At 43.4% G+C, this 14514-nt stretch overlaps 1 protein-coding gene across 2 annotated transcripts in view; it reads left to right on the forward strand.

Annotated features, from left to right (window-relative positions):
* The window catches only part of PDCD4 (programmed cell death 4), a 572963-nt gene that overhangs the window by 410074 nt on the left and 148375 nt on the right, over positions 1-14514 (forward strand). For both annotated transcript variants that reach the window (XM_086922777.1, XM_086922778.1), the window contains exon 10: positions 8694-8804. In XM_086922777.1, coding sequence (XP_086778903.1) covers positions 8694-8804 — 111 coding nt within the window. The remainder of the gene's footprint in view (positions 1-8693; positions 8805-14514) is intronic.

A 14514-nucleotide genomic window follows, 5' to 3' on the forward strand; every position in this document is an offset into this window, starting at 1 on the left:
TGCAATGAATTATGTTGGTTACCAACTGCTTTCTGCTACCATTCTGCTTCCTTGACAAGTCATCAATCAAGCGAGCAGGTTTGTTGTATTACAATTGGAATAAATTCTCTTTAAGTGTGTGCCTGCCCATCTTTAGGGCAATCGTTTCATATAATTATCCATACTAATATAATAAAGAGAGAGCCCAAACCTTTGAGGCGGATAATCTCAGGAACCACAGCACCAATCACAACACCAAATACAGCGTTGGAAAGGGCAGTTGCAGCAGAATAACATAGGCTATGCAGACGCCCACCATATACATTTAAAAGGTAAAAGAACCGTGCCAGCAAAGTAGTCCCTTGTGGGCGTGTGCGCGATGTGCTGTGGGCGTGTGCGCGATGTGCTGTGGGCGTGTGCTGGGGGCCTGACAAACGCTGGGGGCGTGTGGTAGGTTTCGCCCTTCATGCCATGTCTCATATCGTGTGTTGTGGGCGTGTGCTGGGGGCGTGGGCGTGTGCGGGGCGTGGAATTACGGGGAAAAAAAGCGAGCGTTGTGCCCAATATTTCATTGTTTTTTCTTCCCAGGTTCTACACATTCCCGCTCCGGGTTTGCTTGCCCCGCGCTCCCTAAAAACTAATTCCGCCCTGCTCCCTTTAAATACCCCTGCACCCCATAATCATAACCCACCCTTACTCCTTAAAATAACCCAACACCCTTAAACACTAACCCATCTTAACCCTATAAATATACCCTGTACCCCAAAACCCAAACCTATCCCTAAACCCTAAAAATACCCCTGTACCCCAAACATAGCCCTGAACCCTATAAATACCCCTGTACCTCAAAACCCAAACCTACCCCTGAACCCTAAAAATACCCCTGTACCCCAAAACCCAAACCTAGCCCTGAACCCTAAAAATACCCCTGTACCCCAAAACCTAAACCTAGCCCTGAACCCTAAAAATAACCCTGTACCCCAAAACCAAAACCTACCCCTGAACCCTAAAATACCCCTGTACCCTAAAAACCCAAACCTAGCCCTGAACCCTAAAAATACCCCTGTACCCCAAAACCCAAACATAGCCCTGAACCCTTAAAATACCCCTGTACCCCAAAACCCAAACCTACCCCTGAACCCTAAAAATACCCCTATACCCCAAATCCCAAACCTAGCCCTGAACCCTAAAAATACCCCTGTACCCCAAAACCCAAATCTAGCCCTGAACTCTAAAAATACCCCTGTACCCCAAAACCCATACCTATCCCTAAACCCTAAAACTACCCCTGTACCCCATAACCCAAAACGATATCGGAACCCTTAAAATACCCAAACACCCCAAAACATATACCTCAGTACCCCAAAACATATACCCCTATACCCATACTTACCTTAACCAAACATTAAAAAAAAACATGCTTTTACCATTCATGCGTTTACAACGAAATTCGTTGTAAATGTATGCGTGGTAAAAGCATATAAAATATAATGCCATGCGTTATAATGGCATTGCGGAGTCATGGTACTTTCGTAATTAAAGTATGCGGAGTGATGGTATGCGGAAAGAACGTCGCGGAATAATGGGTGTTTACCCTCCCCCGGTAAGTACATTGGTGGCACGGCGGCCCACATCTCCAGCAGCATACTCCTATTTTTTCACCACCCATTTGAAAAATGCACAGGTCTCTCTCATTGATGGCCAGCACAGACATACACTTTTACACACACCTCCCGCCACAAGTTCTAGAATTGCAAACTTTAGAGCTGGGGAGCTACGTTCGAATCTCGGCATCAGCTCAACATCCTGTGATTCCAGGCAAATCGCTTTGTCTCCCCATGCCTACCACAAATGAATGTGTTCTTCTGTAATGTAATTTGTGCTCATGCCATGTTGTCGAGTTTGCGCTATATAACATTGCAAGGAAAAATAAAGTAGGGAAACTCGAGTTCACACACTACTGAACGCACACTCTTAAGTGCATCAGCAGTGCACTGTGAATCGGAGCGATTCACAGGCCTGTCACAGATAAGAAATGCTATCAAAACGAAATCCTACAAAACAATATACTACAGGCCGGCAGCAATTCATACCCGGACAACGTTGGGACGGGCTGCTAGTATATATATATATATATATATATATCATGTGACTCCTCCTCAAGAGAAAGGAACTTCATTTGTACCCACCACCTCCACAGACCACCTGGAATTAGAAGTGAGTTTTTTTAAATTAATGCGAAAACTCAAACTACGACATTTTTTTGACAACGTTGTACCAGAACGTCCACAGCATGACAAAGATCAACTACTGGGACTACGTCCACAGAGTTCATTTCAAGCCCCAACTAGTCATAAAACACTTGACCTCTTTGAAAATCTAGTCAAGCAGGATCTCATGAAAATCAAACATACTAAACCCAAAACCAAAAACATAACACAAAAAGATTGGGATACATTGAACAGAATGGCAAAGAACAACAGAATCACCTTCACCAAAGCTGATAAAGGGGGAGCTATCGTTATCATGAACACATCAATGTACAACGACAAAATCACTGAACATGTGATGGACATGGCAACCTACAAGAAATTGGAATTCAACCCTACCACGGAATATTCCAACACCCTAAGAAACATCATCGACCAGGCACACAAACAAGGGAGCATTACAGACAGGACAAAAAACTTCCTCACTACCACCAACCCGAGGAGTCCAATACTCAAAATGGTACCTAAGATTCATAAAAACCTTACAAACCCCCCTATGAGACCCATAGTCTCCACTCGAGGCAGTCTACACCAACCGATCGGTCAATTGATCGACAGATATCTACAACCTTCAGTTCAAACCATGGATACATACATCAAAGACACAACACAGTTTCTACTTAAACTACAACAAATTAAACTCTACCCCACGGAAAAAGTAATCTTATGTACAGCGGATGTTTGTAGCCTATACACGAGCATACCCCACGATAGGGGGATAGAAGCCTTGGAATCAGCTCTTCTAAACACTGATCTAGACCAGGATTTTCAACTGTTCCTAATGGAACTTATGCATTTCACCCTATACCACAGCTACTTCAAAACTCAAGATCACTGGTACCAACAACTCACCGGGATGGCCATGGGCAATTCGGCCGCACCCGTGTATGCGAATCTGTTCATGCATTGGTATGAAACACAGCACATTCTCAAGAACACAAATTGGACTAACCATCTAAAGATGCTAATCCGATACATTGACGATTACTTCATTATATGGTCTGACACAGAAGACTCACTGAGAACGGAACTCACCAAATTCAACAACATTGACCAGAGGATTCAACTTACCTGGGACATCTCAACAACGTCGGTTAACTTCCTGGATGTGAAGGTTGCAGTAACACCGAATGGATTTATCACAGACCTTTACGTAAAACCCACCAACAGGAACAATCTACTTCTACACTCTAGCTTCCATGAACCCAATCTGATACGCAACTTACCATATTCACAAATGGCGAGAGTTAAAAGGATCACCTCGGACACAACAACACTCAAACAAAGACTTACAGAGATGTCACAAAAATTCACGAACAGAGGTTACCCCAAGACCCTAATCGAGGAAACCAAATTGAGAATCGACAAACAGGATAGACCTAAACTTTTAACACCAACTATGAAAACAGAGCAAACACGGATAGTAGTGGTCTCAAAATACTCCACGAGCAGTAGAAAATACAAACAGACCATCATGAGACATTGGGCTATACTCAATATGGAACCAGATTTCAGAAATGCATTTATTCAACCACCGATATTTGCATATACCAGGGCTAAAAACTTGGGAGAAATTCTTCAGCAAAAACCAGAAGAAAATATCACCTACACAGGAACCAAACCTTGTCTAAATTGCGGCAACTGCAACAATATAATCAAAGGGAATACCATCAACCATCCAAGTCAAGGTTACGCCATTAAACTCAAAGTGAACGCAACCTGCGACACTGCCAACTTAATCTATGGGATCAAGTGCCCATGTGGGAAAATGTATATCGGGAAAACCGAACGACGTATTAAAGTCCGTCTCACTGAACACAAATCCAACATCCGATTGAGAAACTCAAAGTCAGCATTATCAGCTCATTTTGTTGAGAAATCCCACAACGTTTCTCAAATCAAGTTCATCGTTCTTGAGACTGTAACTAAACAAGAAGGAAGAGACAATAACAAATTCCTACTAAGAAGGGAAAATTATTGGATTCAGAAACTATCAACCCAGAATCCCACAGGATTGAACGAAAGAATAGAATTTGCATGTTATCTGTAAAGTATTTGCTCTGAACATCGAATTGATTGTTAATGTGTATGTTCCCTATACTATTGACACATAACACTCCCCCCCCCACATTACATTTAGATTCCAAGTTCTGATCGTATTGAACTCCACATACCACTCCTTAACCCTTTTGCACCAGAACTAGGAACACAGATCTTACAATGTCGGTTAATCCATTTTTTTCACCCCCGTTTTTACAGTTTTTCTATGGCTCGCCATACAATCTAAATTCCGATTCGAGCCTTTTTTCACACAGAACCCCCCGTTTATTGTTTATCTTTCCCACGAACCAGGACTTCCTCAGTCTGTTTACTCTCCTGATCACACGTGACCAACCATGTGATCACCGTTTTTCGAATGAAACTGACGCGGGAAGCCTCTGCTTCCACCGGCGTTTTACAGGAGACGATCACCGGCCGAACAAACCCGTTTCAGACTCCTTCCAGGTTAGTGGTTACAACCCCACTTCCACCAGACGCGAGCATTACGGAGCACCGCACGCCCAGAGGCGCTGACGGTTCTTTGTTTATCTTTCCCTCCGCAGATCACGCGATTCCCCCTGATCAACAGGCATGTAAGTGCAAGTTAAATCCAACGGTTCATTTAACCACGCAAACTGGTAATCTCGGCATTCTACATATATTTTTTTAACACCATGTATAAATGCCATCCAATATGACTTTTTCACGTAATTACCTTGGATACCAATGTTGCCATACCCAGCCTTATTTGTACCGATTTTTAAAATATGCACTCCTCACCACACATAAACGTTACTCACCATGACTTGTTCTTGTAACCATCATGTTATGCTGATACATTTTGCATTTTGTTTTGCATCGTTTTCGTATACATTCACCTCTAGGTCTCAGATTAATCTATGTTATTATTGTTATTTTTAGTGTCAATTCCCTGACGAAGGGCTTGTCATCAATGCCCGAAATGCATTGGACCCACATAAATGACAGTGCCTGAGTTCTGCAAATGACTACCACGATCTGTAATGAACTTCGAAACGATTTATTGAACTGAATCTCCAAACATGGAATTTTGAATTAAGAAACATAATAAAAGATTAACATCAAAACATTGAATGAAAGTCGTTTTCTTACTATAAGGAAAGACAAACAATGATGAGTGCCAAACATGGGATGCAACTAGAGTACCTCTAGTCTCACGTTCTTAACTCCTCCTCAAATTTCTCAGCGTCTCAGGCACAGCACAGCCTCGCACACCAGCAAACAAAGGGAGACGGACCACAACGAATCAGCATCAGTGAATTTATTGATGCACAGAGAGCAGCTACGCGTTTCTGGCAAGTTATGCCCTTGATCACGCTGAAACATGCACAACAGACAAAATGCTTTTTTTATGCAGTGTTAAAGGGAACACCCCCTCACAATGACGTGATGCATCATGTGATGAATAAACAGTGAAAACATACTGCCACTTGTAGCTAATGCAATAGAATCAGCACATACAAATATTTCCGGATAAATCCAGGATTCATGCGTGTATACTGCAATGGTGTAAATAGTCTAATTATACACATACGTCAATAAGTTTTATATATATATATAAATATAACTGCTCATTCATACCAACCACAAACACCATTTGTTACAATTTTCCAAACCTTTTGGAAGAAGTGGATTCGTTGAGCAAGGCTGCCTTTGAATAGACTGTCTTCGGAGGTAAAGATGTGTGCTAAGTAATGTGCTTCCTCTTTGAGAAACATGAGGGGACTAAACTCCTCAGATGTTTTTGGATGCTCCATTCTAGGGAAGATTTTACAGCAATGCTCATTCTCCAGGAAGCATCCTCCACATCGGCAGTTCCTAAATGTAGTCAGACATTATGAAATCATTGTTTTTAGTTTTAAGGGTGTTAACTAAATGTACTGGTGGTGCGAGCAGAATTAGTGTGTACGTTATTTCTATCTATTCCTGGATGACAGTTGACTGGTTTAGAAGAGAGCATTCTTTTCCATTCCAGGATCAGGCCAAGCAGTCCAGGAATCATTATCATTTTGCACAGAGTCCATCTCCACCCACCAAGCACTTTGACTTTTCTAGGTGCAACCCTAACTTTCAAATCAGCAAAACCTTATTCCACTTATGAGCGGGCAGATGCATTTATGAAAATGATTCCCCTTAAAATATGTCAGTCTGACAGTGAGGATTGATGACAGCACAATGAGGAGGGGTAAGCCGGAATACGCAGGCCTTTGAAACAATCTCTGATGCACATTCAAATTTATCACAATACGTAAAGGGGCTAAACGCACAACAAAAGGAAGAGAAAATAGAAGTATATCATGTCTCAAGAACCAGACATATTTTCGTGCTTGAAATGCACTATTTAACAGAAGACCAACATTGCATGAAATACATAAAAAAATGTATCCCAGTACAGTTCTGGGTGAGGGACATCATGCAAATTACAGGAGGGGTACTCTTACGTAAATTGGGTTTAAAAATGGGGTTCAAGAAGGCAAATCAGTAAAGGGCCACCCCCGAATACAGGTATGAAATACAGTGTGGATGCCAAAATGCAAATTGATCAATGAATGCACCCCTAATTGAAGGTAAGTCCATTTCCTTGGTACAGTCTTGGATGATGTGTTAGATACCGTCACGTAGAAGGTGATTGGGGGGGGGGGGGTGACATAAACAAGGTGTGGGCCCTGCAGTTAGAGGCTGTAGGAGAAGGAGCAACCATAACAATGTCTAAAGGACTAAAAGGGAAATTTAGATAACTCAGACTAGAGATACTGGGCCTACACTTCGCACAGAGGAGAGATGATTCGTTTTCATGCACCATGCACCCCCATAGATTATCTGTTTGACTGTCGATCATGAGGCTTAAAGGGGTGAAAGTATGAGTTTTCCATATCAGGCCTTGACAAAAAGAAATAAAGAAATCACGTAAAAAGGGTTGGCGATGGACATAAATACACAACACAGGAATCTTGGAAGTTCAGCATGGGACTTTTTATCAGTCCAGCACTCGGAGCTGAAATGGAGGGGCCCCAGATAGCCTTGATAACAAGCATTTGCAATGCAATAGGTCTTGCATTTACAAGAGTTTAAGCTATTGTCATTTACAATGGCAATAGCTTGAACACTTGTAAAGGCGAGATCTATTTCACTTCAAAGTCACGGCGGCCACTGTCTAGAGCTGCTTGAAAGTGTAAGCGCGCATGGCGCTCTGAATGTAAGAAAAGCACATTGTGCCTGCAGTAGGAGAAATGCAATAAACAAAATTGTGCTTACAGACTAAATAAGACTACCGTATGGCAACAGAAGTAAAAGGGCCACTCGCCACGGGAGGTTACAAATGAAGACAAGGCTGTACTTAGGAGAGACTAACCAGCCCAATAATGAATCAGAAGTCAACATTTACGAAGGACTTAGACACAAGCCAATTAAAGATATAGGCATACAGTGGGCGGGACTTGAAGTACATACTCCAGTACAGCATGCCTCGCAGGGCTGCGCATGCTCTGCCCAGGCTCAACCTAAAAAACTGCTCTGCTTCAACTGAAGCTCATTGATACTTATTAGATGAGACAAGCCCCCTCCCTCATCTACATGTTGGTTTTTACGAGGCTTTGAAATAATTATTTCACGTGACCTACCCTTTTCCGCTTTATAAAGAATTCCTGCTGAACATCTGGGGGTAGGTAGCAGTCATCAAGACCTGCATGAGCTCTTTATATCCAAGGCGCGCTGACCATGGGAGTTAAATTACTGGGCTCATTACTTCACCAACATAGTGTCATCCTGAGTAAATTACTTTTCCTGTACGTATTCAGTGCCTGAATTCCTTAGAAACAGACTGAATATTGTAGGTGCTACAATACAGATGCACAATGGTTAGTATTTTACTAGACTAATACCCTTGTTTGCACATCAGTTTTCCTGTGACAACTGATCTGTGAATACATGGTGGTTGTAGAAAGCTTGGAGGGTGTTTTATTAAGATTTGTTTTCTTCTGTAAAACACACCAAACAAAAAGACCCAACATGTGCAGGCACAGAGTGCGAGTCATTCTCTAGAGTAAAAGGAATGTACTTGTTCATGTACATATGTAGTGCTGGAGCTTAGTGTGGGTAAATTGGAGAAAGCAACCATTGCATGTGGGTACCGTGCCATTGTTCAAATAGTGAAACCGTGTACATTGCATGAATTGTATATAAATGTAGCATCACTATGAGATTAGCATTTGCAATTCAAATTGATGCAGCTTTTATGTCCTAGTGCACAAAGGCACATACAAAAGTGCATACCTCTGTATCAGCACATAAAAGACAGACTTTGTATCGCCATGCTTGTTGTATATTTTTGATACATTTTAGTATAACGTAAATCCTCTCTTTCAGGCAGTTGTCATGGTTTTAGAAGCAAGTGGAGATACTACATATAAAATGATGCTCAAATTATTGGAATCACTTTGGAAATCTGCGGTCATCACTTTAGACCAAATGAAAAGAGTAAGTCTGCCATCTTCTGGTATAACAGTAATATGCTGATCTGAAATTACTCACAAGACAGTAGATATTTCAATGAAATGCCCTTTTTTTTAATTACACACGATCAGTATGAATACAGAATTGGAACTTAGCAAGCACACTGATTTATTTGTATTGGTTTTTGTTGAAAAAAAGTGAATAGGTTAATCTCCAAAACTGGTTGTTTAAAGCAATTGCAGTATCTCAATTTAGCCTGCATCTGTAAGAATAAGAAATACACAGAAATTGAAAAATATGACTCACTCGTCCCACATTTCTCTTTATCCCACTGAACACACCTGTGCAGTGTCAGCCTAGGATCATGTAACTATCTGAAATCTTGCCCGGGCCCTGAGCATTGTCAAGATTACACTTTGTTTACATACAATACACCATGTGTAGGGGGCAAGAGGGCAAAGAGCTATTTATGTAAATAGGTCGAACCCTCTCAGGCGGGGGTGTCGAAGTTAGTGCTAAATAGCCCACTGCCCCAAGTGATTTCAATATATTATTAAATTTGAGATGTCCTCTGTAGGAAAGTGTCCACATTCTTTCCATATTTTGGTGACTAGTCTTTCTATAACTAAAATGTTCCAGAAATTTGCATGCCACACTGAAAGAGGAAGACCTCTTTTTCTTCCACCATGTTGCAGTGGAAAGCTCTGCCACACTAAGATGCTGCCAGATTAGAGTGTGATTTGTCAAGGCAGAACTCTTGTGGCCTCAACCCAACAACAACAACACTCCAGGACTTACAGACCAGGAAGCAGAAGCAGGCCGAATATGCTGTCTGCACATTGCCAACTGCACATTCAGCAAACGCAGGCCCATGCAACACATGTGAGGTACGCTGGTTCTATCTTGTCATTCCACTGCACAGTAGTCCACCTTTCTAAGTGCCTCTAGCATATCTTTCCAAAAGGGGATAATGGCCAGGCACAGCCATCATATGTGTAGAGTCCTCTCATCGCTCACATCCCCTCCAACAGTTATGGCTAGTCCCAGTGATCATTCGTTGGAGCCTATATGGGGTATAATACCAGGGGTACATTATTTTGTAGTGGACCTCTCTATTCAGCACTCACAGCATGTTTTTATAAGTATGTTCCTATAGTGTTTCACACTCCATATCATTAATTACTCCATTAAGACTTTCCTCCAGCTCTGTTTGTATATGCCCAAGCAAGAGGAGTTTGTTTCCTAAAGGATTTATGATTTTTATATAAACTCCCTTAGGTGTCTTTCTCAAATGCCATGTCATGCAGCTACTACATGCAAAGACTGGTGCATCACACAATGACTAATATCATGTAGTGCAGGAGCTTTGATTTGTCAATGCCAAAATCTGTTTTATAGTGAGGGCGATAGGTAGTGCACAAGTGAAATGGCCCCACAACCGTGAGGCTCTCGTGGCACTGTCTCATAATCCGAGTAATTATCCTTTCCCGGAGGCTCTTTGCCCGATCTACTGTACCGGAGTATTGCACTGGATCCGGTGACCCTGCGGAGCAAGTTTGGAGGCTCCTGACCAGGGAAGCTGGCTGCTGTGAATCCTCCGCAGTGCCTGCGGTGGAGGGGCTGTGTACGTCTGGTCCTCACTGCGGGCTGAGAGAATTACGCTAGAACCGCGACACCCATGTGGCGTCCGGGCCAAGCGGCTGTGAGGACTGCGAGCTGCACGATCCTGAAGCGGCGGCGGTGAGTGAGCGCAAGAACGTCAACCTGACTGCTCGTTGCTCCTCCGTACCCTTGCAGGGTGGAGGCTGACGGCCTAAAATAGACTCTTTATACTGCTCCAATCAGGACTTACAGACCAGGAAGCAGAAGCAGGCCGAATATACTGTCTGCACATTGCCAACTGCACATTCAGCAAACGCAGGCCCATGCAACACATGTGAGGTACGCTGGTTCTATCTTGTCAATGTACAAATAAGTGCTGCTTTGCAGGATCCCACACCTTGGCTCCTATTCCCAAGCCTGCTCCCATTGGCACTGCTGTACATGGCGCGTGCACGTTGAGTGACACATCTGATGAGGCATCCATCTTATCAGCAAGTCTGGTTGAAAGGAATCTGTCCACTGTCGTGCACGGATTAAAGCTAGGCTGCTCACCTGTGGGCGCAAAGGGGTGGCATGTACTCCTAAGAACTGCTAGTGGCATAACACAGATGACTCAACTGCTGAACACTTAACCGAGCACTGCACGCTGCTGCGGCCCCCCCTTCGACATTGTCCTTTCATTAGGAGGGTGAAATAGAGCAGCCACATAGACACTCAGGCCTGCCCGCGATCTGCTTTAAAGCGGAAAGCTCAAGGGTGCAGGATCAATGCGGAGAGGCTGACATCACATCCCCTCTCTCACTGGAGCCCTTGGTGCTTTATGGTGGGTGCTCGTGATACTCCCGGACATTCCTTGCCTCAGCACAGGCAGGACTTCCCGTAAGGCACTGCACATGAATTGATAAAAAGTGATTACTGCCTACCCGCATTGCTGGCCCCTTCTGATATCCAATTGCATCACAGCTGGAGGTAAAAAGACATTGGTATTTGCTCTTACTGTGCCTTTTCTGCAGGCCCTATTGTATGCTCCTCTTTCCACTCTTCTCCCTGCACCTCAACGCTTGGGTTCATACGTTGCTTGCCACAAGACGCCGACTTGTAAAGTCAACTACATTCTGCAAGATGGGCAAGAAAGACGCGAAACAGACAAGATTAACATTCCTGGCAAAAAAAGGCACCCGTACTTAGCAGGAAGATCCAGATCATGCCCAGGAAGAACCACCACTGGAGACAGGGCAGCCACAGGATCCGGGCATGAAGGAATTACTCATTGCCATGCGGCAGAGCCTCACATCCATAGAAGGCAAAATGGATGTGATGAACGCCCGAATGGACGCAATAGTCAACAAACTAGACGAACATGAGAAGCGCATAAAAGAGACTGAGCGCTGCATTTCTGATGCAGAAGACAGTACAGCACAACTGCAAAAACAAGCGGCACAGATGGATAAACTTTCATTGCTGCCAAAAATGAAGACCTTGAAGCGCGCAGCCGCCGCTACAACATCCGCGTGATTGGCATCCCGGAGAGCACCAATACAGGTCGGATGGAGGAGTACATTGCGCTGCGGCTTCGAGAAACGATTGGCGTTGATGTCTTGTCTTCCCAGTTCATAGTAGAAAGGGTACATCGGTCCTTGGGCCCTAGACCGCCACCTGGGGGCACACTGCGCCCTATATTCGCACAGTTACTCAACTACCGCGACCGTAAGCAATATAACGCTGCAAGTCTGTGGAGGATTTCGACAGGTTATATTTTAAAAGTTTCATTTTGCACCTCGTATTCAGGGGTGAATATGCTGTCATTTTAACTGAATGCATATTTGTTATTTCTTTTTGCTGCAGCTGCTGCAGCTGGAACGCGAACGCGGTGCCCGGCCATTTGAGCGGACCCGCTTGAAGAGTAGTGCTCTAGTTGCTGACCTCACTTCGCTCCCTCCCTCACTCTCCATAAATACCGGGATGCAACGACCGCGCAGCAAAGTCCGTCTGCGCCCGTCCGCGCCCAAAAATATGCCCAGCGCCAGAACCCCTGCCCTTTTTACACAATACTTTTATTCGCCAGACCAACTCTTACAGTTTTAACTCTGGTACTGTGCACCTCATAAAGCACCTTTGGGTTCTACCTCTCTCGCAACCTTCTGCTGCAATCTATGTGGTTGGGTGGCGGAGGCGACGACCATTATTCATGACGCACAAACATTTAACAACTCTACTATCAACAACATCTGGCATGAGAATAATGTTGGTCAAGCGGTACAAACTTCGTTAACCACAACTAATAACTCGAAGTCTATCAGGTGTATCCTACTCAATACTAAATCTATGGTGAAACATACATTTTATTTAGAATGTCTTATTCAAGTAGAGGACCCAGATGTTGTTTTTCTTACTGAAACGTGGGCAACTGAAAACAGTGACCCTAATTGGCATTTAGCCGTACCCAAAGGATATGTAGTTGCCAGTATTGATAGAACAGGGGAAAAGGGTGGAGGAATTGTGCTAATTTATCGCTCCTTCTATACAGTCATGATCTCCTCTGAGTCCTTAACTGGCGCTGAAGCAATGTCTTTTCTGTTAAAATCCAACAACATAGAAACCTTTTCCGGTCTATTAATTTATAGACCCCCGGCCCAAGACCCCCGTTCTCAGTTTCCCTTCAGACATATTTTGAGTCCTGTTAAGACTCTGACTATTTCCCCATTTTAGGAGATTTTAATCTTCATTTGGAAGATAATATTTCGAATACTACCCGCTTTCTAGATATACTTGCTATTTTTGATTTAAAACAAATTGTCTGTGAGCCTACGCATATAGCAGGACATACACTTGATGGCATCTGTACCAATAACTCTACGATAGCGATTTTAAAAAGTTGCCCCTCTCCCCTGGTCTGACCACTCTGCGGTGCATTTCACTGTTGCCCTTAAAACTGTATCCAACGAACGGAGAATCAGACCTCTGACTAGAAAATACCGTGCGTGGAAGGCAGTAAAAAAACATGACTTTGTGTCTGCACTGAACGTCAGGCATGTGATTTCTGCCGATGCAAACCAAGCTGCTATAGAACTTCATAATTGGCTAAACAGAGCCGCTAATAAGGTAGCACCAGAAAGACCTTTAAAATTACGACTGAAAAAGGCTTTGTTGTATTCTGCAGATCTTAAACTAGCCTAAATTAAATGCAAACAAAAAGAGCATGCTTGGAGGTCACAATATGACGCTGCACAAAAGAAAGTTTATTGTGCGGCGCTTGAAGAATATAAGAACAAAATTATTCAGGCTAAAACTGCCTATTTCACTACTAAATTCCACGAGGCTGTGAACTCTTCAAAAGAACTGTTTCAAACAGTCGCTGCATTTCTGAAGTGCCCACAGGATGTAACTTTTACTCCAGATCAAAAGTTTACAGACAAGTTAGCCAGTTTTTTTCAAAGTAAGGTTCAGTCTTTGTATAACGACCTTTCAAGAGCAGCAAAGGATACAGAGGGAAATGCTTCTGCGCAGTCTGTTCTCAGAGACATGGACTACGGCCTATCGCAATTTCCATCGTTGGCAGAGGAGAAAGTGGCAAATTTACTGCTACAAAAGAAATCAGGCTCTCCCATGGATCCTTGCCCGCCGCATGTATTACATCTGGCCCCAGAAGAGATAAGCTCCTCACTATCTCCTGTGTTAAATCAAGTTCTGACATCAGGAGTCTATCCAACACTGTGGAAAAAGGCCTGTATTCGTCCCCTTTAAAAAAAAAACAAGCTGGACCCATTAGACGAAAAAATACTATCGCCCCATTTCTTGTTTACCTCTGCCTGCTAAAGTGCTGGAGAAGGCCATGAATGCCGAATTAACATCCTATCTAGAGATCAACAACATTCTCGACAACACACAACATGGCTTCCGTGCAAAACATTCCACGGAGACAGCACTGATTATGGCAGCAGAGGAAATACGCAAGGTTATGGATGAGGGCGGAAGGGCTATACTAGTCCTGCTTGATTTAACAGCAGGTTTGGATACAGTGAGCCATGCGGTATTAATACAAAGGTTACAGGACATAAGTATCTCCAGTACAGCTCTTGCCCTCCTCACCTCTTTCCTATCGTCTAGGGGACAAGTTATTTTCTGGGATGGT

Source organism: Lissotriton vulgaris, chromosome 5, assembly GCF_964263255.1.
Source record: "Lissotriton vulgaris chromosome 5, aLisVul1.2, whole genome shotgun sequence".
NCBI classification, from domain to species: domain Eukaryota; kingdom Metazoa; phylum Chordata; class Amphibia; order Caudata; family Salamandridae; genus Lissotriton; species Lissotriton vulgaris.